The sequence below is a fragment of the Calliphora vicina genome, chromosome 2 (genome assembly GCF_958450345.1).
Source record: "Calliphora vicina chromosome 2, idCalVici1.1, whole genome shotgun sequence".
In the NCBI taxonomy this organism is placed as follows: Eukaryota; Metazoa; Arthropoda; class Insecta; order Diptera; family Calliphoridae; genus Calliphora; species Calliphora vicina.
This window is the reverse complement of record NC_088781.1, coordinates 136,917,097-136,944,889: the sequence shown is the minus strand read 5'-3', so window position 1 is coordinate 136,944,889 and position 27,793 is coordinate 136,917,097. Positions and strand designations below refer to the sequence as shown.

The window sequence follows — 27,793 nt, the reverse complement described above, 5'->3', positions numbered from 1 at the left end:
AAACAACTTATTGTTGTTTAAAAATCCCAAAAAACTTTTAAAAATTTGAAATAAATTTAAAAATACATTTTTTTAAACTGCCTAAAAGTATGCTTTAGTTTATAATAATTTGATAGTTTATGACCCAAAACACTTAATTCCTTTAGTTTATTTTTCTTACTAACTTATATTGACCTACCTAAACGGTGTTAAGTATTATTCCTAGGAAGTTTATATGTTCTAGAAAGTTGTTTACTGAGATCTTAGGTACATTTTTGTAGTTGATTGTTTCCTTGAATTTTTAACAGTTTGCTACCTATGGATCTGAGCAGGGGAAAAATGGTAAAATAAATCTTTTTTTTTTTTTTTTGCTATTTTGATCTTGAATATGAAGTTTTTTTGATTTTATATTTTCACAATTTTTATTCTTTATGACTAGGGCTAAAAATTTGCCTCAGACAGTAAATCAAAATTCCGAACTGTTTGCAAGATATGAGCCTGAGAAAATCATCACTATCACATAAAAAAAGAAGTGCATGACTTTGGGCAAAACTGAGAGATTAAATTTTAGCTTCAATCGTAGGGCTTTACAAAGCCCAATTTTAACTTCGATAGAAGGTACTTATAATGCTCAATTTTAGCTTCAATCGTAGGTCTTTATAAAGTTAAATTTTAGCTTTAATCGTAGGTCTTTATAGAGCTCAATTTTAGCTTCAACACAAGACCCTTGTTAAGCTCAATTTTAGCATCAATCGTAGGTCTTTATTTAGGTACATTTTAGCTTCAATCGTGAGTCTTTATGAAGTTCAATTTTAGCTACAACCGTGGGTCTTTATAAAGTTAAATCTTAGCTTCAATAGAAGATCCTTATTAAGCTCAATTTTAGCTTCGATAGAAGGCCTTATAATGCTCAATTTTAGCTTCAATCGTAGGTCTTTATAGAGTTAAATTTTAGCTTCAATCGTGGGTCTTTATAAAGTTCAATTTTAGCTTCAATAGAAGATCCTTATTAAGCTCAATTTTAGCATCAGTCGTAGGTCTTTATTTAGTTATATTTTAGCTTCAATCTTAGGTCTTTATAAAGCTCGATTTGAGCTTGGATAAAAGGTACTTATTATGCTCAATTTTAGCTTCAATCGTAGGTCTTTATAAGGTTGAATTTCAGCTTCAATCGTAGATCTTTGTAGAGTTAATTTTAGCTTCAATAGAAGGTTCTTATTAAGCTCAATTTTATCTTCAATCGTAGGTCTTTGTAGAGTTAAATTTTAGCGTCAATAGAAGGTCCTTATTAAGCTCAATGTTAGCTTCAATCGTAGGTCTTTATTTAGTTATATTTTAGCTTCAATCTTAGGTCTTTATAGCGCTCTGTTTTAGCATCGATAGAAGGTACTTATAATGATCAATTTTAACTTCAATCGTTGGTCTTTATGAAGTTCAATTTTAGTTTCTTTATCTTAGGTCTTTATTTAGTTATAATTTAGCTTCAATCGTGGGTCTTTATGAAGTGAAATTTTAGCTTCAATCGTGGGTCTTTATGAAGTTCAATTTTAGCTTCAATCGTAGGTCTTTATAGAGCTCAACTTTAGTATCAAAAGAAGATCCTTATTAAGCTCAATTTTAGCTTCACTCATAGGACATTATAGAGCTTAACTTTAGCTTCAACAGAAGATCGTTATTAAGCTCAATTTTAGCTTCAATCATAGGTCTTTATAAAGTTTAGTTTTAGCTTTAATTGTTGGTATTTATGAAGTTCAATTTTAGCTTCAATCATAGGTCTTTATGTAGTTAAATTTTGACTTAAATCGTAGACCTATGTGTACCCATGGTCTATTCCGCGGTCTAATCTATGTTCTTAACTATGGTCTGGTTCATGTCTATGAAAATTTTTTGCTGTAAAATCCTCCATTTTGAAAATGTGTTCCTAAGTTTTTACTTTGCTGCATTTGTATTTTTGTAATGTAGAGAAAAAGAAACTTTTATATGTTAAAGAAATAAAACTACTGCATACTTTGCTGCTGGTTACATGTTACATGTTAATGTCAACACATTCAACAACATGAACACCGTTAAACACACACATATACTGCATACACTCTCTGAAGTGTAGCTTTACATGAATTAAGCATTAACAAGAAGAGTAAAAAACGGTGTTTTTAACTGAGAGATAATAGATTTATTTTTCCACTCTCTTTTTACACGATCTCTCATAAATTCTTAAACCAGTTTTAAAAGTTTTTATATGTAAACATTTTATTAAAGTTATGCTTGGATGTGAGAGATGTAGGTTGTTTTTTTTTATTATTTGAAATTCTACAACATTTTTGAGTGACATACAGACTTTTACAAATTGTTAAATGCATACAAGTTCTTTGTCATGCTCGTACACATAAACTATTTTTATACATTAGGGTCGGGCTTATTTTGGACTTTGTTCCTATGTTCTGGAATTATTGTCAAAAATAAAATGTCCTCCTAAAAAGTGCGGCCTTTGATAAAATTAGGGGTGAAACATGTAGCATATTTTCGGGGTTTTAGGGCAACATTATTTGAAAAGAAGTACACAAAAAAGGGTAAAAGGCAGAATAAAGGCATTAATTATGGCAGAAAAGAACACAATTTCAGCATTTTAGATTAGAAAAAATCGAGCAGGAAAATGAAAATTGCTAAATATGGGCCACCATAATGTTTATGTTGGCTGCCTTATATATGTATGTTGCCTGTTTTAAAGTTTATGTTACAAAATATAAAAAAAAATATAAAATAAAAAATAAATACACCCACAATAAATGCCATTATTGTTGTTGTTGTAGTTGTTATTGTTGCTACATTTGTTGTTTGTATGTTGGCAATTGCAAGCAAGTCAAGTGAGTGCATTCGTTACACTTGAATATTTTTTAACTCAAAGTTTTTTTCTCTTATTTTTTTTTATTTAAACAAAATTCTCTTTTTTCTTTTTTTTCATAACAATTGCTGGTTTTATGTGTGGGTATGTTTTTGTGTGTGAGTGTAACATGATGTTGCATTTTGCATTTATTAAAATGTATGTCAGTTACACATTATTTCTTTATTTTTTTGTTCATGTTATTTTTCTATATCCTTTCAAATTCATTCGAGTTTGTTGTAATATTATGATGTGTATATAAATAGAGGCAAAATACAAAAAAAGAACTAAAACACCAAGTCACAGGTTTTTAGTTTTATTTTTGTCATATAAAGATTTCTATAGACATTTGTACATTTTTATGTGTTTTTTTTTATCTTGAACAGGTTGTGAACGTTTTATGCAGTTTTTTTTTTGCAAATATTTAAGATATGGAAAATTTAAAGAAAATTGTATGGGAACAAAAGAGTTCAACATATTTAGACATCAAAATTCTTACAAATTTAACAACGAAATATGAAAAATATCCAAAATGCTGGATATATAATCGGCCAGACTTTCAAAAGCAAAATTGTGGTGGAGTGAATGCCTACTCTCTGGTATCGTATACTTTCTAGTCTATGGTGTAGTCAACGATCCAGAGTATGGCCTAGTCTATGGTCTAGTCTATGGTCTAGTCTATGGTCTAGTCTATGGTCTAGTCTATGGTCTAGTCTATGGTCTAGTCTATGGTCTAGTCTATGGTCTAGTCTATGGTCTAGTCTATGGTCTAGTCTATGGTCTAGTCTATGGTCTAGTCTATGGTCTAGTCTATGGTCTAGTCTATGGTCTAGTCTATGGTCTAGTCTATGGTCTAGTCTATGGTCTAGTCTATGGTCTAGTCTATGGTCTAGTCTATGGTCTATTCTATGGTCTAGTCTATGGTCTAGTCTATGGTCTAGTCTATGGTCTAGTCTATGATCTAGTCTATGGTCTAGTCTACGGTCTAGTCTATGGTCTAGTCTATGGTCTAGTCAATGGTCTAGTCTATGGTCTAGTCTATGGTCTAGTCTATAGTCTAGTCTATGGTCTAGTCTATGGTCTAGTCTATGGTCTAGTCTACGGTCTAGTCTATGGTCTAGTCTATGGTATAGTCAATGGTCTAGTCTATGGTATAGTCTATGGTCTAGTCTATGGTCAAGTCTATGGTCTAGTCTATGGTCTAGTCTATGGTCTAGTCTATGGTCTAGTCTATGGTCAAGTCTATGGTCTAGTCTATGGTCTAGTCTATGGTCTAGTCTATGGTCTAGTCTATGGTCTAGTCTACGGTCTAGTCTATGGTCTAGTCTATGGTATAGTCAATGGTCTAGTCTATGGTCTAGTCTATGGTCTAGTCTATGGTCTAGTCTATGGTCTAGTCTATGGTCTAGTCTATGGTCTAGTCTATGGTCTAGTCTATGGTCTAGTCTATGGTCTAGTCTACGGTCTAGTCTATGGTCTAGTCTATGGTCTAGTCTACGGTCTAGTCTATGGTCTAGTCTACGGTCTAGTCTATGGTCTAGTCTATGGTATAGTCAATGGTCTAGTCTATGGTCTAGTCTATGGTCTAGTCTATGGTCTAGTCTATGGTCTAGTCTATGGTCTAGTCTATGGTCTAGTCTATGGTCTAGTCTATGGTCTAGTCTATGGTCTAGTCTACGGTCTAGTCTATGGTCTAGTCTATGGTATAGTCAATGGTCTAGTCTATGGTATAGTCTATGGTCTAGTCTATGGTCAAGTCTATGGTCTAGTCTATGGTCTAGTCTATGGTCTAGTCTATGGTCTAGTCTATGGTCAAGTCTATGGTCTAGTCTATGGTCTAGTCTATGGTCTAGTCTATGGTCTAGTCTATGGTCTAGTCTACGGTCTAGTCTATGGTCTAGTCTATGGTATAGTCAATGGTCTAGTCTATGGTCTAGTCTATGGTCTAGTCTATGGTCTAGTCTATGGTCTAGTCTATGGTCTAGTCTATGGTCTAGTCTATGGTCTAGTCTATGGTCTAGTCTATGGTCTAGTCTATGGCCTAGTTTATGGTCTAGTCGATGGTCAAGTCTATAGTCTAGTCTATGGTCTAGTCGATGGTCTAGTCGATGGTCTAGTCTATGGTCTAGTCTATGGTCTAGTCAATGGTCTAGTCTATGGTCTAGTCTATGGTCTAGTCGATGGTCTAGTCTATGGTCTAGTCTATGGTCTAGTCAATGGTCTAGTCTATGGTCTAGTCTATGGTCTAGTCTATGGTCTAGTCTATGGTCTAGTCTATGGTCTAGTCAATGGTCTAGTCTATGGTCTAGTCTATGGTCTTGTCTATGGTCTAGTCTATGGTATAGTCTATGGTCTAGTCTATGGTCCAGTCCATGCTCTAGTCAATGTTCTGGTCTATGGTCTAGTCTATGGTCTAGTCTATGGTCTAGTCTATGGTCTAGTCTATGGTCTAGTCTATGGTCTAGTCTATGGTACAGTTTATGATCTAGTCTATGGTCTAGTCTATGGCCTAGTCTATGGCCTAGTCTATGGCCTAGTCTATGGTCTAGTCTATGGTCTAGTCTATGGTCTAGTCTATGGTCTAGTCGATTGTCTAGTTTTTGGTCTAGTATATGATTTGGTGTATGGTGTAGACTATTGTCTAGTATTTGGCCTAGTCTATGGTCTAGTCTTTGGTCTAGTCTATGGCCTAGCCTGTGATATAGTCTATAGTGTGGTCAATTTAAACTCTTAAGCTTTTGTACCTTCCCTTATTACAACTGACTTGTTAGATGTCTTCTGGGTTTTTCAATATTTTTTATCTTCAATTAATCTTCAATTATCTACCATATATCCTTTATCTCCACTAAGTTTAATTAAAAAAATTGTTTTTATTTTGAAAAAAATGTTTAGTATTACATAAATAAAATAATGTGAATTTTCCATTATTCATATTTATTTTAATACACTTCTGTATTCATTTTCTTTTTGGCTGCAGGTTATTTAATATTCCCCTACAAAAAGCTTAAGAAAATTTAATCCTTAAACATTTATTCATTCCTTCATTCATTCAATCGTTTATTTATATATTTTTTATGCTCTCATTTGCTTTTTCTTTTCTTTTATTTTATTAAATTTTTTTTCGTCTACAATTTAACAAACTCTTATTACAGGGATTAAGAATCCTATTTTTGTGTCGCATTTCTGTTTTTTTTTTCTTCTTGTTCATTTTACTTGTATTGTGTTGAGGTCTTGGCAGCAAAATAAATTAACTAAATTTGCGGGTACAGGAAAATATATTGAAACGTGCAAATATGTTGAATAATATATAAGAATATTTGTATATATTTATCTATGTATAAAGCTGGGTAACTACTGGAGTCATAAAACAATTTCTGCACAACCTTTGTAGTACTTTTATGCATTCATTGTAGATTTCTTTTGTATATTGAGTTTAATTCTATGCTAAATTACAAATAATACCAATTTATGGGTAACGTAAAAAAAAAATATTCAAGTGTTTGTGGCTGCCTTGTTATGTCGGAGTTAGATATGTTGGCCAGTGTAAGTTTTTGTAGGTTTAAATCTTAGATAAAAATGTGTTGAAAATAAAGTAGGAAATAATTTATTTTATAGCGAAATAATAGTATATGGTCTAGTCTATAGTCTGTCTCTGGTAGAATCTATGTTCTAGTCTGTGGTCTAGTCTGTGTTCCAGTCTATGTTCTAGTCTATGTTCTAGTCTATAGTCTAGTCTAGGGTCTAGTCTATATTCTAGTTTATATGATAGTATATGGTCTAGTTTATGGTCTAGTCTATGGTCTAGTCGGTGGTCTAGTCTATGGTCTAGTCTATGGTCTAGTCTGTGGTCTAGTCTATGGTCTAGTCTATGGTCTAGTCTATATTCAAGAATATCGTCTAGTCTATAGTCTAGTCTGTGGTATAGTCTATGGTCTAGTCTATGTTCTAGTCTGTGGTCTAGTATATGGTCTAGTCTATGGTCTTGTCTATGGTCCAGTCTGTGGTCTAGTCTATGGTCTAGTCTATGGTCTAGTCTATGGTCTAGTTTATATTCAAGTATATCGTCTAGCCTATGGTCTAGTCTGTGGTCTAGTCTATGGTCTAGTCTATGTTCTAGTCTGTGGTCTAGTATATGGTCTAGTCTATGGTCTAGTCTATGGTCTAGTCTATGGTCTAGTCTATGGTCTAGTCTATGGTCTAGTCTATGGTCTAGTCTATGGTCTAGTCTATGGTCTAGTCTATGGTCTAGTCTATGGTCTAGTCGGTGGTCTAGTCTATGGTCTAGTCTATGGTCTAGTCTGTGGTCTAGTCTGTGGTCTAGTCTATGGTCTAGTCTATGGTCTAGTCTATATTCAAGTATATCGTCTAGTCTATGGTCTAGTCTGTGGTGTAGTCTATGTTCTAGTATATGTTCTAGTCTGTGGTCTAGTATATGGTCTAGACTATATTCAAGTATATCGTCTAGTCTATGGTCTAGTCTGTGGTCTAGTCTATGGTCTAGTCTGTGGTCTAGTCTATGGTCTAGTCTGTGGTCTAGTCTATGGTCTAGTCTGTGGTCTAGTCTATGATCTAGTCTATGGTCTAGTCTATGGTCTAGTCTGTGGTCTAGTCTATGGTCTAGTCTGTGGTCTAGTCTATGATCTAGTCTATGGTCTAGTCTGTGGTCTAGTCTGTGGTCTAGTCTATCTTCTAGTCTAGTCCATGGTCTAGTCTATGATAATCTACTAAGTAATTAAAGTATTATCCTAAATATTTTTTTAACAATTAAGCAATTTTATGATTGAAATCTTCTTTTTAAAATAATAAAGAATGATTTGAGGTCGAAGAAAAAGTATTGCTGTTTAAAATATTTTGTAGACTGATATTTAATATTAATTTTATAAATTAGTTAAAATATTAAGACTCTTTTTAACCGCTAACCATTCTTAATTATTTTAAAACTTCAAAGAAAATTTACACAAATTGTAAAACAAATCTTGCAAGCATTTTCTCAGATTTCATTTTGTATATTTTTCAATTGTTCTCTATTATACATTATCGTTTTATTAAAATAATGTTTGTTAATCATTTTACACAAAGTAATCTTTGAGTTTTTATGTATTCAAAAGATATTTATAAACAAATTAGGCCTATTAATCTCAATCTGCATTAAGCTGTATAAAAAAGGGAGGCGATAAATTTAAATAGGAAGTATGCTAATCATAAGCAGTGGATTACCAAATTTTGAGATTTTTTTAATTTTTTTTTTTTTGATTTGCTCCCACATTTTCTTCTAGAAAATGTTAGCTTGTTCTTTACAATGCATTATATTTGATTTTCGATACTGTTTTCTTCTACAGAATTTAGCTATCATTCTTAGAAAAAAAGTTATATACATTTTTTGAACTTAACCTATGAATTAATATTAATCATACGCTCTAGTGTTTCGAAAATAGTAATATTTATAGAACTTACAAACTGCTGCATAGAATTAAATGAAAACCAAAATATAAATAGTGGAGGAGCTAAGTAAGTAGAATATGTAAGCAGATTGTCTAAATATAAGCATAGTGTGCCATATAGTTAGACAAAGAAGACATTAAGTCTTTCTTTTTTTTTTTTCTGATTGGCTCAAAAATTTTCTTCAAGCAAATGTTACTTTGTTCTGTATAATGCAAAACATATTAATTGAGATGCTGTTTGCTTTTCAAATTCATTAAAATAATTTTGCTATCATTCTTAGAAAAAAAGTTATAAGCTTTTTTTGAACTTAACCCATGAATTAATATTAATCATACGCTCTAGTGTTTCGAAAATAGTAATATTTATAGAACTTACAAACTGCTACATAGAATTAAATGAAAACCAGAATATAAATAGTGGAGGAGCTAAGTTAGTAGAATGTTGTAAGCAGATTGTCTAAATTTAAGTACATTGGGCCCTACAGTAAGCCAAAGTAGACATTAAGTGGAAAATAAAGAGCATATTTGAATTTTTGCTAGATTGAAGTGAATTTTGAGTGGTCATAAATAAAACATAGAAACAAAATAGTGGAGGAGCTTGGATTGTAAAACAGTGGGACCTCTATTAAACTAAATTAAACAACAATATTTTATATTTTGTGATATAAAAGTTGTGGCACTTTGTAGGAGTATTTTATTTTGGCGTTATCCTTTTTAAGAATTAAATTTTTTAGCTAACAATTCTTCTCCAACTAAGCATACTTCCTTTTCTTTATCAATTAATAGCCCTTAAAAATTATCCTTTTATTTGTTTTATTAAAAACCCTTCTTAATCTTGTGTAAATTGAGGATATGAGTGCTTTAATTAAGCTTAATTTCCTTTGAAATGTCCTTTAGTTTTTTGGCGTTATTTTTTCATCTTCTTACAAACCCCTCATTATCATTAGCATTATCATGGTCATTTGCAGTTTAAATATAAAATTATTCAAACAAAAAAAAAATAGCATAAAAGATGAAAAATCCTTTTGTAATTTTTGGTAATTAGTTTTATGATGTTGGAAAAAAAACGGAAATTACTAAACGTGTCCTTACAAAAGGCTGGCAAATACTTGGAAAACAAAATTGGTCATTTCATTAATTAAAGAATATTAATAGAATAATAAGGGCTATATTTAAATAAGGATATTATAAAGAAGTTAAAGGATATTGTACATAAAAAAAGAAAACTTAAAAATTTAAGGAAATAAATGAATATAAATGAGTGTTGGAAATGGTTAATTAAAATAATGCTTCAAATAAATCTTTAAAATTAAAACAAATTTGTGAAGATTGAAAAGAAAAATAAATTTTAAGTTAAAAAAATTAATGAAAAATTTAATAATTTCAAGAAAATTAAGACTAAATATAAGTAATCTTAAGAACTAACAAAAATAGCTATAAAAAGTTTTTTAATTTTTTTTTTCACACTTGAGTCCATTATGGCACCCTATGCTTAACCTAAATTCCATAAGGTTTTTATAAATTAAACTTTTACAAATTTTTCATAAACATTCTTTACTTTAGTTTTACATGAAACTAGAATTTAAGATCTTTATAACTAAAAGTTTAATCAAATGGAATATGTTTTTGAGGTGGTCCATTTTGAATGCCAGTAGGGCCCACTGTGCTTAAGCTATGAGTATGGTCTGATAATATTTAACAAGCTTAGCTTCTCCTCTTTTTGTATGCTGATTATTGTTTAAAGCGCTTTAGTAGTTCAAAAGTTATATAAATATTATTATATACTAACACTAGAGCGTATGATTAATATTAATTCATGAGTTGAACTCAAAAAATGACTATAATTTCGTATCCAAAAGTGATAGCTTAGCTTTTTCAATGAATTTTAAAAGTAAACATCAGCACGATTAATATATTAAAGAATACAAATAAAAATAATGAAATTTCTTTAAGAAATTTTTTAAACAAAATTAAAAAAAAAATTTCGAAAAAGATTTATAATGGAAAATATTAAATCAATAAATAGAAAATTGATTTATTTGATACCGATATTAAAAATTGATTACTAAAGTCACTTTCAAGCCAAATTCATTTATTAACAAATTTATTAATTTTCGTCTTTATAGTTTCTGTTACTCACCTTGCAAGTATAAATACCCTCATCCAAACGATTGGCTTTTGATATACCCAATATGGCGGTGAACACATCTTTAGTTTCTGGTGGCAAAACAGTGGTCCAGATTTCTCTGTAAATATACAAGCAATTAAAAAAGTATTTAGTTATTATTAAAAATATTAAAAATAAATCCCAACATTAAAATAAAAACAATATTATTTAAATAGAAAAACATGAAAATTTCTAATAACTAGTTAATTACTAATATTGCCAATATTACTCTCATTATTAATGCATACGAAAACAATAAATTCACTCATACATTAAATGTATATATACATTCATTTATTCATTCTCTGGCCACCATATGACTGTGAATGAATGTTGTACATTGAAACACTCCACTTGCACTTGAACTTTTGTGGACTGGCTTGAAATAAAACACAAAAACATATAGAGATAGATACACATTTCACAAAGTATCATTAATTTTCACATAGCCACATCTATACGAACTAGAATAATGGGTACTGAAGCATGAATACTATAATTGAAGTATGAAAACAACCCAGCGAACAATGCAATACAACAGAATTATTAATTCTGCAAAAAATATTTTACTTCGGCTATTGAAAGCAATTTGAGAAATTTTTTATTTAATTTTTTTTATTTTTTTTTTTTGCTTATAAATTTTCTTTTAGAATTTTCCATTTAATTATTTAAATTTTTTAATATACTAATTGTGCTTGTATTTTCTTTCCAATTTCAGTGACAAAATTTAGCTAGCATTCTTAGAAAAAAAGCTATATTGAATTTTGTAACTTAACCCATGTATTAATATTAATCATACGCTCTAGTGCTTAAAATATGATTATATATATAGAACTTCTAAATTACTGCAGCGATTAAAACAAAACTTTGACTACAAATAGAGTAGGAACTAAGCTTGAAAAATATTGTAAGCACATGCTCCAAGTATAATTACAGTGGGCCATACAGCAAGCTAAAGCAGACAACTGCAAGTATGAGAAATTTTATGTTCTTGAATTCTAATCAGATTAAAAGCTGTTTTATAAAAAACTTATTAAGGATAATCTAAACTTTAAGGAAATTTAATTTGTAATCACATGCTCCAAGTATAAGCACTGTGGGCCCACAGCATGCCAAATATAGAACAATTTATAAATAACTTCAAGGTACATATACATATGTTCTTGAATTCTTATGAGATTGAAAGCTGATTTATATAAACGTATTAACGAGAAACTAAATCTGCAGGATATTTAATTTGTTACCATTTGAATTTCTTAGTAGTAGAGTGTGAAAAATTATACATCACGTAACATTTACAAACGAAAAACAAAGTAATTTTACTAAGACACAATTACGTTCAAATTGCAGTTTATTAAAATTTAGTAAATTTTTCATTAAACAGATTTCTTTTTTAAATAAAATTATGGGCATTCAACTCACAAATTTTCTTTGCTGACATTCTAATTATTTAGTAAGTATTATATTTTATTTATAACATTGTTTACTTTCCAAATTCAATCAAAATATTTTGCTAACATTCTAGGAAAGAAATCTATGACGATTTTTATAATTTATTTCATGAATTAATATTAATCATACGCCGTAGTACTTAATAAATATAATATGGCAGATCTTAAAAACTACTGCAGCTATCAATATAAAAATTGGTATACTAATAAATTAGAAACTCAGCTGGTAGAAAATTGTCAGCAGATGCTCAACATTTCAACATACAGAGAACTAGACTAAAGCTAAATAGAACAGTTCATGAATTCAAAATTTTCTTAAAATTTATTGTATAAACTACTTAGCAGTTTGAAAAGAATGTTAGATAAGGTTAGGAATTATAAAAAAGGGCGTGAAATTTTAGTAAAATTTATTTGTAATAACCTAAGTCGAATACAGGCTGAGCTGCTGGCTGTCAAAGATAAACAACATGAGTTTGAAAAGCTTTTACGTCTCTTTACTTTTACAAATGTTGTGAAAACTGTTTGAATTTAGTAAAGAAATTTATATTCTTAAAACAAAATAGGGATATAGTATTACTAATTCAATTAGCAGATTTTTTTTTTTTCAATTTAACTCAAATATTTTTTTAAGAAATTTAAGTTTAGGTTGCATATTTCTTTTTATATCATTTATCATACTGTTTTCTTTAATAATTCGTTAAAAGAAGCTTTCCATAGTTATTAGAAAAATAGTTATATCAATTTTTCCAACTTTACCCACATATTAATATTAATCATACGCTCTACAGCTGAAACAATTTTATTATTTATAGAACTGTTAAACTCCTGCACAGATCTTTATCAAACCTAGTATGCAATTAACAGATGAACTAGGCTTTTAGAATGTTGTTAGCTGAAATTTAAAATTTGACACAGTGGGCCCAATAGCTAGTATTTTCTTATAAATAATTTTATATAAAAAGTAAAAAAGGTCCTAAGATTTCAAAAAATGTGTCCATATTAATATTAATCATACGCTCTAGAGCTGAATAAATTTTCAGAATTATATAACTTATAGAATACTAAAGCGATCGGCATAAAATCTTGAATGCAAGTGGCAAAGAAACCAAGCTTCTGTAATATTGTTTTATGATACTCATACTTTACACATGTTGGGATGTATAGAGTTCCTATTCAAACCATTTTCGGTGTGAACAATTTTTGTGGAACATATCTTGTTATTTTGCAATCAAAGTGAAAACTTAAGTTTATAACATATACAAATGAGAAACAAACCTTTAGAAAATTCAATTTATTGCTATTTTGTACGAATCCCGGCTGGCTGTCAAAATTTATTAACTCAAGTGTGAACAGCTTTGGAGCTCATACACGATATTTGTAAATGTTACCTGAGATTTGACTGAATTGAAGTAAATAATATATTTTTTCTTAATTCATTTAATTTTTCATTAAGTTAAATTTTTTTTAAAAATTTTTCGTTTTTGCTGGCAAATTTCCATTATTGAAATTTATCTTATTTATTTATATTCTATCACATATTATTTGTGCTAATGTTTACTTTTAAAATACATTAAAAAAGTCTTGCTAGCATTGTTATAACAAGACTTATATGAATTTTTGTAAATTAATGCATTAATTAATATTAATCATACGCTCTAGGGTTTAACAAATGTTATTTATTGTATAACTTATAAACTTGTAGCCCTATTCGAACAAAATTTGGCATATACATAGAGTATGAACTAGGCTTGTAGACTAGGACTTTTAATTACTCAAAAAGTAAGCACAGTGGGCCTTACAGTAGACCGAAATTAAAAAAATGGGATGTGAAAAACAATGTAGTGCATTTGTATTGTAATTTCTTAATTTTTAAGTAAAGATTAAAATATTGAATTTAAATTTATAGGAAAATTGTATTTTTTTCAAAAATATTTAGAAAATTTTTACAATTTAAAAATTTCATTAAAAAGTTTTTTTTTTAAATAAAAAATTTTATTTGAATTTTTACTTATATTAGGTAACTATATAGCTTATAAAGACTATTAAATGATTTTGTATAGAATGCTCTTAATAGTCTGCATATATTTTTTGTTCACTGGGTTTTATTTTTTGTATTTTCATTTAATGCATACAAATTTTCTAGCCATAACCAGCTCATTTCTATAGAAATGTGTGAAAAATAACAATAAATTAGAGCATAAATAGCAAATACTCATACTTATAGTATGGCCGCTACATTTTGTCTGGTTGATAAGCTAAGAAAAGTGGCAGGAGTAAATGCCCAGAGGGGCTCAACAATAATGTAACTAATATCTCAGTTAAGTATACATATAGCAGGAGGAAACAAACACAACAGCTAAACTTTTTACTTAATGTGAAAACAATAGTAAATTATTTTTTTTGTAAGCTGAGCTACAAAATGACTGGACATATGCTAGTAATAGTGGAAGTACACTGAGAGAAAAATAATAAGAGTTAAAAATTAAAACTATTAGTTTTCAAAACTACAAAAATTTAAACTTATTTAACAACATTTTTCTCTGCGTGTACACCTACTAGTTAACATTATAACTTGCTGCCATTAAAGGGAGTGTGAAGTCAATTAGCGGTTTTTAAGCTTCAGTTTAACACAGTTTTTTCCTCTCTTTTTGCACTTCCTCTTTCTCTTCCCCTCCCCAGTTCTTATTGTTATTTACATTATTGTTGTTCTTAAACTTTTTTTGTTGGTTTGTTTGTTATAATTCTATGCCGGGAAACACAACCGCATAATGTGTGTTATAAAAGATAATTAATATTTTTTGTTATTGTTGGTGGGCATCCTGTTGTTCATCATTATTTCAAGGGTTGTGTAACAAAAAAAAAAAAATAAAACAAGAAGCAAATAAAGGAATAAACCAACCATTTTAACCATCATTATCAACATTATTGTTAAGAACAGTAAAGACGAGTAAACTTGTATGGATGTGTTCCTTGGTTTTTTGCATTAAAAACTTTGTTATGAATATTAAAAATAGCAAAACTAAAAAAAGGAAAAATCAGCAGAAATATTTGTGCTAGTATATGATGAATAGTGTTATTAATGAACGAATAAATATGCTATTTATGTATTTATTTATTACTTATAACAAAAATTACAGAAAATAGCAATTACCATAATTGAGTATGAAAGCAGAAAAAAAAAATAAATATTAATGCCAGGAAAATAGGCAACAGAGATTAAATTCTTAGAGAATTTGTATAAGAAAAATTATAGGTAATTTTATTAATAATTCTATAAATAAAGGAAAGAAGGTTTATGATGAACTGGTAGTTATTGCAAGATTTTTACTGTAGTAAAACGATTACAAAAAATTTATAAAACAAATAACCAACAAATATTTAAAAAGTATTTGATAAAGTTTTCAGAATTGTTCAAAAGAGTAACATTTTTCTATCAATGAATAACTAGCAGGTCTACCTCTTCTTTCATTAAGACTGCAATTTTATTTTTTTTTCACATACGATGTAATCCAATTCGGTAGGCTACTGAGCCCACTGTATTTAAATTATGAATAACTGACGACTATATTCTGAAAGCTTATACTCAGATGTAATAGTATACCAGGTTTCGTTAGCATCACTTTAGTAGTTTACAAGTTCTATAAATATTTATATTTTCAAAAACTAGAGCGTATGATTAATATTAATTCATATGTTATAATATAAAAATCCATATAACTTTTTTTCTAAGAACGATAGACAATTTTTTTCAATGAATTTTATAAGTAAATAGTATCACAAATAATATGTGGTACAATATTAAAAAATAAAATAAATTTTTTTTAAAGAAGAGTTGAGAGGAAATTTTTTTTTAAATTTTCTGGCATCAATTTCGATCTAATCATCCATTATTTGTATTCTAACAATGTTGTTACAAATACAATTTTCTGAAACCTTAGCTGCTGCTACAGAGTTTTAATTATTACTGTTTTTCAAAACTAAAAGTTGGAAAATATAGTATTTCACAATAAAGGTGGTCTAAGTAAGCTGGCTTTAGCGCACAATGTGTTAAAATTTTGTAAATTTTCTAACAGTATTATAAAAGCCCAAATGTTCCTGTATTTATATGACAGGTTTGGTAAAAATTGTAGTAGAAGTTTTGCAGTTCTATAAATATAAATATTTTAAAGCCCTAGAGCGTATGATTGATATTAATTAATGCGGTAAGTTACAAAAATTCATATAGCTTTATTTCTAAGAACGACAGAAAACTTTTTTCAATAAAATTTATAATTAAACAGTATCAAAAATAATATGTGATACAATATTCAAAAATAAGTTAAGTTTTCTCAAGGAAAATTTGTTAAATGAATAGGAAAAATGGAAAAAATGTTTATAAAATTTTTTTTTAAATTTTTTTACTTTTTCATTTCTTTCATTCCATTGTTCCTAATTCTTCCTATCGTATATTTGGACACATTTTTTGAAATCTTGGTACCTTTTTTAGTTTTTATATAAAATTATTTATAAGAGAATACAAGCTATTGGGCCCACTGTGCTCAAATTTTAAATTTCAGCTAACAATATTCTAAAGGTCTAGGTTATCTGTTAATTGCATACTAGGTTTGATAAAGATCTGTGCAGGAGTTTAACAGTTCCATAAATAATAAAAATTTTCAGCTCTAGAGCGTATGATTAATATTAACTCGTGGTAAGATACAAAAATGGTTATAACTTTTTTTCTAAGAACGATAGAGAACTTGTTTTAATGGATTTTGAAAGTAAACATTATTGGAATTAATATAAAACACAATATGCAAAATTAATTTAATTTTCTTTACAGAAAATTTGTAAGCTAAATTGCAAAAAATAGTGTGAAAATTTTTTTTTTTTTTTCAATTTTGTAACTTTTTTATTTCTTCCATTCCGATTTTCCTAACCTAGCATATTAATATCGTATATATCAACACATTTTCTGAAATCTTAGAACCTTTTTTTACTTTTTATATAAAATTTATTTTAAGGAAATATATGCACCATACATTTTTTCACGCCATTGGTCCCACTGTGCTGAAATTTTAAATTTCAGCTAACAATATTCTAAGGGTCTAGGTTGTCTGTTAATTGCATACTAGGTTTGATAAAGATCTGTGCAGGAGTTTAGCAGTTCCATAAATAATAAAATTTTTCAGCTCTAGAGCGTATGATTAATATTATGATGATTAGATACAAAAGTCGTTGTAACTTTATTTCTAAGAACGATAGAAAACTTTTTTTAATGGATTTTGAAAGTAAACATTATTAGAATTAATATAAAACACAATATGCAAAATTAGTTTAATTTTCTTTACAGAAAATTTGTAAGCTAAATTGCAAAAGTTTTGTGAACAAATTTTTGAATAAAGTTTTACGAATCTTAAAATTCATTCAAATTAGATGACATTTATAAAAGTAACGTGATCTAAACTGATGCACACCCCAGATGTCCAAATGCGAGATTCGGTAATTCAAGTTATGAAGATATATGAACTATAAAGTTACCTCAACGAAGGTAATCTACTTCAGAAGGCTATAATGTCCACCTTGTTCAGAAGTTGAGTATTTTCTAACAATATTTTACAAGCATATATTTTCGTCTAATTGTATGCCAGGTATTGTAAAGTTCGGTTGAAGTATTTAGAATTCCTATAAATATTTATATTTTTAGCCCTAGAGCGTATGATTAATATTTATTCATGGGTTTAGTTACTAAATTTTACAAAATTCGTTTTCTAAGAATAGTGTCAAACTTTTCTTAATGGATTTTGAAAATAAACAGTTTTGTAAATAAAATATGATACAATATAAATAATGAGGTTGGATTTTTTTAATGAAAATTTATGATTTGAACTCCAAAGTTTTGTACTAAATAATTAAGATAATATTTTCATAGTCAAATGCTTACATAAATTGCATTAATTTGTTTTTAAGTTATAAAAATATGTGTTTAAAAATTTGTCATTCACTTGAGGTGGCCCACTTTTAACTGTATGTAGCTCAAAGTGTACCACCTTGTTGGGTTTACAAAGTTAGTTTTCTCAATGCTATGTTCTCAGTTTTAAGTTTTTGTAACCATTGTTTTTGTATCATACAAAAAGTTTTTCACTCTGTTTGTATTGTAATTGGGCCTACTATAGCGCCCAGTGTACATAAACTCAACAAGATCAGCGCAATATTGTTTTAACTGATGCTGTTTACTTTTAAATGTCATTGATCAAAGTTAGGAATCATTATTAGAAAACAAGTTAAATGCCTTTTTGGAATTCTACTCATGAATTAATATAAATAATACACACTCATGGTTAGAAAATGAAAATAATTGTATTCCAATAATGATGAAAATCTTTATGCAATGAAATTTAAAAGTAAACAACATCAGCATTTTATATAAATGTTCATACAATAGGGATTTCCGAACATTGACAGTTTAAAGCAGCCATCCGAGTCACGGACAGTTGGACTTCTCGGATGCGCACCACCATATTCCATACATAATGGCTTCGATTAATATCGAACTCTCAATTAATGAGCTATTTGTTTAAGATTGTTGACTTAGTTGTTGTTAACAAATAAAGCCTTAAAAATATTGATATCTTTTATTTAGTTCACTAAACTTTTCTTTCAGTGGATCATTTTTTCGCTCAGCAACACAAAACAGTTTTAGCTTTGGGCATCTCTGATTTAAATATAGGAAGGGCTTAATGAGAATGTAAATAATTAGGATAAATTTTCCTAAAGAAAATTTTTGAAAAGTTTTTTACATTTTTGGTATTCTACTTTATCACACCATAGCGCCCACTGTATCCCAACTTTGAACATCTTCTAACGATATAATACAACCTTAACATTTCCTTTGTTTGTATTCCAAAATTTGTACAGATCGTTTCAGTACAACAAGTTATATAACGATTTACAGTTTTTAAGCCCTAGAGCGTATGATTAATATTAATTTATGGGTTAATTTACAAAAATTTAAATAAAATTTTTCCTAATAATGAAGGCTAGAATTTTTCAATGAATTTTTAAAGTAAACTATATCACAAATATTATTTCAAACAATAGAAATTTTTAAAATAAATTTCCTTAAAGATATATTTCATTGAAATTAAAATTTTTTTATTAAATTTTACAAATTTCAATTTTTTTCCAAAACTTAATTTCCTGAACTCTAACAAAACTTTGTAAAGCTTTCAAAATTTAATGAACCGCTTTCACAATTTCATTGATTGTTTGTTAATGGCCATTTGCAGCAACAGACAACATTTATCTGGCCTTGTCACTGGAAACTATGCCCCAACGGATGTTTGAAGCCTTTTCCTTGCTCTCTATCAACTCTCAACAATTACAAAACATTAAAAACAATGAGTATTATATGACTGTTAACCGCTAATGGACTTTTGCCACATACATTTAGGAACAACATGCACCTACATACTCTTAGATGAAGGCAAACAGTCTAGATCGTACATACATATGTATGTAGGTAAAATCTTTATGAAGTTGCAGCAACAACAATTGTATTATTGCATTTATAAACGTTATGTGAAAAGGTGGTAATTGAATGAAATTTCCAAAAAAGTATTCAACTCATTTACTGCGAGCATTAACAAAGAGAGCAACTGCAAGATAAAGAACAATCAGGCTAAATGCTTGATGTAACAGCAGCAAACGATTGCTTGTGTAGAGAAACATACTCAGCCAAAGACTTGTAGATGTCTGAAAAAACCATCCACTTTGTGGATTGAACTCATTAAATAAACTTTTAGAACTGCTTTCGTTGTATAAGTATGTTTATGCTTATGTTGTTATTGCACTCGCATGTTATGAAGTTTATAGCTGCATAATGCAATTAGTACACTAGAGAGTGTGCCAGCCAAAGTGTATTTGTGCGCTTAATTCCAGATACGTTGCATTTCAACAGCTAATGGCGTTTGTTGTGTAAAAGACTGGATTTCTGTTTCTTTTTTTTGTTTTGTTCTATGTGAATTTTCAATTGTATCAGCTGAAACATGAGCAACAACACACTAACTGCTAAAATAGTATTTCTGTAGTTTACCTTTGAACATTTTGTTAAGAGATAGAAGAAACCTCTCGCCCCCCGGTACATGTTTATTAACCACAAAATCCTGCATACAATTGTCGATGTTGGCTGTGTGTGTATACAAATTTTTGCCTGGTGCAAATAATGAAAAGGATTTTTAATTTGCTAGAATTCTCGCAGTCAAAAACAAACAAAAAAAAACAATGAAAAACATCACAATCATCAACCGCAAACATTCAAATGACCATAAATGTCAGAGAAAATATTTACAAATGTTTTTTGTTTTTCTTTTGGTGAAAATAGATTTTGATTTTCTTATTAAAGTACTGGAGGGTTATGTTATATATTAAAGAGGTAACCAAATATTAATTTAAAATTAATAAGTTTTTCTATTATAGCTTAAGGAAGAACTTTAAGGATTTTAGATTTGAAATAAACTATAACTAAATCTAACAGGATTTGATTTTAATTTAATATTAGTTCAAACTATATATTTCTGAAAACTTAAGCACTTTTTCCAGGTTTTTATATGAATTATTTTTTTTTAAACTTAACCCATGAATTAATATTAATCATACGCTCTAGTGTTTCGAAAATAGTAATATTTAAAGAACTTACAAACTGCTGCTTATAATTAAATGAAAACCGAAATATAAATAGTGGAGGAGATAAGCTAGTAGAATATTGTAAGCAGATTGTCTTAATTTAAGTATAGTGGGTCATATGGTTAGACATTAAGTCTTTCTTTAATTTTCTTTCTGATTCGCACAAAAATTTTCTTCAAGAAAATGTTACTTTGTTCTCTATAATGCAAAACATATTAATTGAGATGATGTTTGCTTTTCAAATTCATTAAAATAATTTTGCTATCATTCTTAGAAAAAAAGTTATAAGCATTTTTTGAACTTAACCCATGAATTAATATTAATCATACGCTCTAGTGTTTCGAAAACAGAAATATTTATAGAACTTACAAACTGCTACATAGAATTAAATGAAAACCAGAATATAAATAGTGGAGGAGCTATGTTAGTAGAATATTGTAAGCAGGTTGTCTAAATTTAAGTACAGTGGGCCCTACAGTAAACCAAAGTAGACATTAAGTGGAAAATAAAGAGCGTATTTGAAATTTTGCGAGATTGAAGTGAATTTTGAGTGGTCATAAAGAAAACATAGAAACAAAATAGTAGAGGAGTTTGGATTGCAGAATATTGTTATTACATTGTCTAGATTTAAATACAGCGGGACCTCTATTAAACTAAACTTAACAACAATATTTGTAGGGGTATTTTGTTTGCCGTTATCCTTTATAAGCATTAAATTCTTTAGCTAATAATTCTTCCTTATTTTTTTCATCAATTAATAGCCCTTAAGAATTATCCTTTTATTTGTTTTATTAAAAACCCTTCTTAATCTTGTGTAAACTGAGGATATGAGTGCTTTAACTAAGCTTAATTTCCTTTGAAATGTCCTTTAGTTTTTTGGCGTTATTTTTTCATCTTCTTACAAACCCCTCATTATCATTAGCATTATCAGATACTCTGTTCCAAAGTCAAACATACTCAGAGAGATAGCGATTTTTTTTTATTTAATACAAGGATTTTTAAAAAAAGTAATAAATGTTTAAGAGGTTTTCTTTAACCCAAAAATGATTTGGAAAAAAGTAGTACAAAATATTACTTTTTTTTAAAAATGTTGGAAAATAAATAGAAACTTTAATAAATGTTGATATTATAACTTGAAATCAATTGCAAACAAAAAAAGTAATTTTTAAAATCAGTAGTAGTACAAAATACTATTTTTTTGTGTTTTAACTTTTAAAAGTAAATTTTTTATTTAATTAAAAAAATTTTAAAAAAGTAGTAAAAATACTACTTTTTTAATTTATTCCAAACTAAGTATTTTTTGCTTGTATTATTGCCATTGAAGTTTTTAAATAGTTTCCACTGAAAATTTTTATTTCAATTTAAATTTTTTCATTTAGTAGTAGAAAAAATACTACTTTTTTAAAAAAAGTAGTATTTAAAATGCTTTTAGACATAAATGTAAATTTATGTTTAAGTGGATTCGGTTTAATCCAGACATGATTTGGAAAAAAGTAGTAAAAAATACTACTTTTTTAAAAAAGCTTGTAATATGAACAGAAACTTTTAACTTAAAATTAATTTCCTTTACTATGTATACAATTTTGAAGATGTAGTAGTCAGCAAATTCTTTTAAATACAAAATACATATAGACAAACAAACAATGAAACTTTTGAAATCAGTAGTAGATAAAATACTACTTTTTGTGTTTCAACTTTCAAAAGTAAATTTTTTATTTAATTCAACGATTTTTAAAAAAGTAGTAAAAAATACTACTTTTTAAATTTTTGTTTCAAACATAACACTACTTTAAATAGTTTCCATTGAGAATCAGTAGTACAAATTAAATTTAAAATTTTTTTTTTCATTTATTAGTAGAATAAATACTACTTTTTTAAGAAAAAATATGTAGTATTTAAATTTTTTTTATTCTTAAATGTTAATTTATGTTTAAAAGGATTAGTTTAATCCAAAAATGATTTTGAAAAAAAGGTAGTAAAAAATACTACTTTTTTAAAAATGCTTCCAGTAACTTTTAGAAATTTTTATTTAACTTAAAATTAATTTTCCTTACTATGTAGACAATTTTGAAAATGCTTCCAATATGAATCGAAACTTTAAGACATTTTTTTAGCTTAAAATGAATTTCCCTTACTATGTAGACAATTATGAAAATGTAGTGGTCGGAAATTCTTTTAAATAGAAAATATTAAGAAAAAGCTATTTTTAAAATAAGTAGTAGACAAGATACTACTTTTTATGTTTTAAAAGAAGTTTTTTATGTTATTCATAGATTTTTAAAAAGTAGTAAAAATACTACTTTTTAATTTTTGTTCCAAAACAAATTTTTTATTTGCTCGAATTAGTAATAAGAATTCCTTTAAATAATTTCCATTAAACATTTTTAATTAAAATTAAATTTTTAAAATTTTGTTCCTTTGGTAGTAGAAAAAATACTACTTTTTTTAAAAAAAAATTTAATTAATTTTTTTTATACTTAAATGTAAATTTATGTTTAAAAGGATTAGTTTAATCCAAAAAATACTACTTTTTTAAAAATGCTTAAAATATGAATAGAAAGCTTTAGAAATTTTGGTTTATCTTAAAATTATTAAGTAAAATTAATTTCCTTAACTATTTAGACAATTTTAAAAGTAGATAAAATACTACTTTTTTAAATTTTTGTTCCAAACACAGTTATTTTTGCTCGAATTATTGTCATTAACTCTTTTAAATAGTTACCAATGAACATTTTTAGTTCAGGTTAATTTTTTTTCATTTAGTTGTAAGAAAATACTACTTTTTTTAAGAAAAAAAAAATTTAATTATTTTTTATATTTTTATATAAAAATGTGAATATAAACATTTAAAAATAATTTCCTATTCTATGCAGGCATATCTAAAAAGTCAGCAATTATTTTAAACAGTTTTTACTATAAATTGTTAGCTGACATACATTTTTTTAATTAAGAATTGTTTATTTAACTAAATGTAACGTTATGTTTAAAAGTAATTAGCAACAGAGTTTTTTTATTTATCTCAGAAATGATTTTGAAAAATTTAGTGAAAATACTACTTTTTTTAAATACTATTTATAGAAAATCTAAAAATTTTAAATTAAAATAAGGGTACTCATTTAAACGCTTAAGTTTCCCATTTGTGCAAAGGTGAAAATTTGCGCGACGTGTTTCATGAACCCACCTTTTCAATTTTGTGCAAATAAAAGTAAATTCAACAAAAGCTTTAAAAAAATGTACAAATTGTATAAATTTTAATTTGAAAAATGTTGAATGAAAGTCAAATATTTGGAACGGTGGTGGTATACATAGTTTGGAAGATTTTGTTTATGTTCTAGCTATTGGTTAATGTTTTCATACACAATGCCTTTTAATCCAATCATGCTGTTCCAAAGTTACACAATTTTCCCATGCACAAAATTTTTATATTTTATTTGATTCATCAAATGCACAATAAATTCAAGTTTGCGAGTCTAAATTTTCCCGCAAACTTATCGGAGTTGTGCAAGCGAATTTCCATACATTTTTTGACAGTTCATTTGCGAGAGTGTAAAAATGCACAGTTTGCGAGACATTTAAGCGTTTACAAGACTACCCTTAATATGTTTTTTTCTCTCAAGTTTAGCTGTAGGAAATGTTTTTATGTTGTTATTTTCAAGTTCTGAAAAATTGTAGTAAAAATACTACTTTTTTAGAATTTTTTCCAAACACAATATTTTTGCTCTTATTATTGAAAGAAGCTCTTTTAAATAGTTTTTAGTTATAAATATCAGGTTTATTACTTGTGAAAAAAAGTAGTGAAAATACAACGTATTTTTAATTTTTACAAAAAATTCATTATTTTATTTTAAAAATTGTATAAAAAATCTATAAATTCTTAGAATTAGTACTAGGAAATGTTTGTTATACATATTCAAGTTTTGAAAAATTGTAGTAGAAATACTACTTTTTTAGATTGTTTTTTCCAAACACACTATTTTTGTTGGAATTATTGAAAGAAGCTCTTTTAAATAGTTTTTAGTGATAAATATCAGTTTTACCAATAAAGAAAAAAGTAGTAAAAATACTACCTTTTTTAAATTTTTAATAAAAGTTTATTATTTTATTTTAAATATTGTATATAAAACCTCTAAATTGTAAATTAATTTAAAATATGTTTTTTTTTCTCAAGCTTTTAAAAATAGTAGTAAAAATACTACTTTTTTCGAAATATATTCCAAACACCCTATTTTTGTTGGAATTATTGAAAGAAGCTCTTTTAAATACTGTTTAGTGATAAATATCAGGTTTACTACTAATGAAAAAAAGTAGTAAAAATACCACCTTTTATAGATTTTCACTAAAAGTTGGTTATTTTGATTTAAATAGTAAAACAAGGAGCCTAGTTATATATTTATCTATTTTTAACAAAATATATATATCGGTTAAAAATCAATAAAGCAAAGTTTCTCAAAAAAAAAAAAAAATTTTACAAAAAATTAAATCTTAGTACAAAAACTGCAGTTGATTTAAAAAAAAATATTTTTTTAACCTTTTTTTTCTAAAATTTGTTTTATTTTTTTCCCTTCGTCAATTTTACTGCTCTTTTCAAAACAGACCTCAGTTGTTATTATTTTCCTTTCAAATTTTCTAGTTAAATATCATAAAACCTTATTTTCATTTTTCAAATTTAATGCATTTAAGCAAATTAAATTTTTGATTAAATTTTTCCTTTATGAGTTGCCTAACCTTTTTTTTGTTATATTGTATGTTGGCAATTTAAGCTACATCCCTTTTGTGTTCTAACAAACCGGCGCTAATTCAATGTCACAAGTTAAATGTGTAATAAAGATACGGTTTTAGGATCAAGAAAAAAGACAGAGAAACCTTAAGACAAAAAAAAAGAAACAAAATAAAAACAATTGCTGCAATTTTATTATAAATATATGAGAAAGCACATATGTACGTTTAACCTTTGCTAACAGCAAATAACAAAGAATAACACATGAACTGCTGTCATATTTTGGTGCGTCGTAAAGTGACATAAACTTATCTTATTTATATGACTATAATATAGAGGAAAAATTTATTAGAAATTTAGAAAAATATGATGCCAAAAATAAATGTTGGTTTGGTATTTTATTATCCCCCCCCCCAAAAAAAAACAAGTAACACTCTTATGAATTCAGTGATACAGGGATAGAAAATGTTTAGTGGTGGGGAATGAGAGTTTGGCATTTCCGGTTTATTGCCACAATTGTAATAAGAATATTTACGGTATTTTTAACATAGTGGGTGTATAGTAAAGAATGACAATACTTTAACATTCATAAAAAAATGTATTTTGGTACATTTGAGAGAATAGCTACTGTCTGCTTTGAACCACAAATACTCAAAAGTCAAAAATCATGTGTTTCCCAGTTTTGCCAAAGTCATGCACTTTTTTATGGGCCCCCAAAAAAGTGATAATTTTCTCAGGCTCATATCTTGCAAACAGTTCGGAATTTTGATTTACTTTCTGAGGCAAAGTTTTAGCCCTTGTCATAAAGAACAAAAATTGTGAACATATAAAATCAAAAAAACTACATCTCAACATCAAAATCGCAAAAAACTTTAAAAAATTCGATTTTTTTTAAATTTTTTCCCCTGTTCATGTCCATAGGTATATCATATCAACTGGAAAAATGTACCTAAGATCTCAATAAACAACTTTCTAGAATATACGAACTTCTTAGGAATGATTCTTAACACCGTTTAGGTAGTGTATTGGGCCATAAACTATTAATTTGTCATAAACTAAAGCATACTTTTAGGCAGCTTTACAAAAATTGATTTTTAAATTTATTTCGGATTTTTTTGCGATTTTGATCTTGAAGATGAAGTTTTTTTGATTTTATTTGTTCACAATTGTGGTTCTTTAGGACAAGGGCTACAACTTTGCTTCAGAGAATAAATAAAATTTCCGGTCTCTTTGCTAGATATGAGCCTGAGAAAATTATCACCTTTTTGCAAAAATGACACCGAGGGTCCAAATATTTGGGGGCCCATAAAAAGGGAATGACTTAGAGCAAAACTGGGAGACACCGGTCTCTTTTTTTTTTGGTCTTTTGTAACGTATATGGTTATATTTCCATGACTTAAACAATCACACACAGTATTATTATTTATATCCTTGTAAGTCCTCTTTTAAAACCTGTATGTCTACTTCATGGCTTTCATTATAAATATTTATACTCTGCACTACCATGATGGAGAGCGCCCATCATAGAGTATACCCATCGACTCAGAATCAATTTCTGAGTTGAATAAATGATGTCCATCCGTCCGTCCGTCTGACGGCTGTCCATGTAAACATTGGTACAGATCGCAATTTTGAAGATATACCAATCAAATTTGTCACATACATTTTCTTCAATCCAAGGACGAACTCTACTGAAATCTCTTTATTATCACACCTAGCCTCCATACAAATATTCTTCCGAAATAGGATTTTGTTGTCATAAATTCATGTTTACAATTTAACAACAAAAGACCCAATTTCAGGACGATCGGTGCATAATTGGTCATAGCTACCACTTTCGAAAATCTATCAAGAAAACAAAATATTTGAAATTGTAATAGAATAATGAGTTACTCATGTCCTCAGTGTAGGGTATTGTATGTTCCTTATATTTTGAACGGTTTGCTGCCTAGGACCTGAACAAAGGAAAAAGGTAAAAAAATCGATTTTTTCGATTTTGATCTTGAAGATGAAGTTTTTTTTGATTTTATATGTTCACAAGTTTATTTCTTTATGACAAGGGCTATAACTTTGCCTCAGAGTGTAAAGTAAAATTCCGAACTGTTTGAGAGATATGAGCCTGAGAAAATTATCACTTTTTTGCAAAAATTAACCGAGGTCCCAAATCTTTGGGTGCCCATAAAAAAAGTGCATGACTTTTAGCAAAACTGGGATACACGCGCCTTTTTTTTGGTCTTGTATCAAGTATTGGTGTCCGTATATGGTTATATTTCCATGACTCAAAAAATCACACACAGTTATATTAAACTATTTGGATTTTCGATGCTCACAAGACCTTTAATTGTTCTCCTTTATCTAAAAACCAAATACTGAAAATTTATGCAAAATGTTAAAACATTTTATTAAATATTTCGAGTTTTGAGTCAAATTTCAATATTTCAAAAAAAAATAAAAATTCAAATTTTAAATTTTCAAAATTTTTTTAAACGAAAT

The 27,793-nt window shown here is 27.9% G+C and overlaps 1 protein-coding gene across 1 annotated transcript in view; it reads right to left on the bottom strand.

Moving 5' to 3' along the window:
- Window positions 1-27,793, bottom strand: part of LOC135950898 (uncharacterized) — a 315,472-nt gene that overhangs the window by 140,357 nt on the left and 147,322 nt on the right. The window contains exon 6 of the mRNA XM_065500422.1: window positions 10,442-10,547. Coding sequence (XP_065356494.1) covers window positions 10,442-10,547 — 106 coding nt within the window. The remainder of the gene's footprint in view (window positions 1-10,441; window positions 10,548-27,793) is intronic.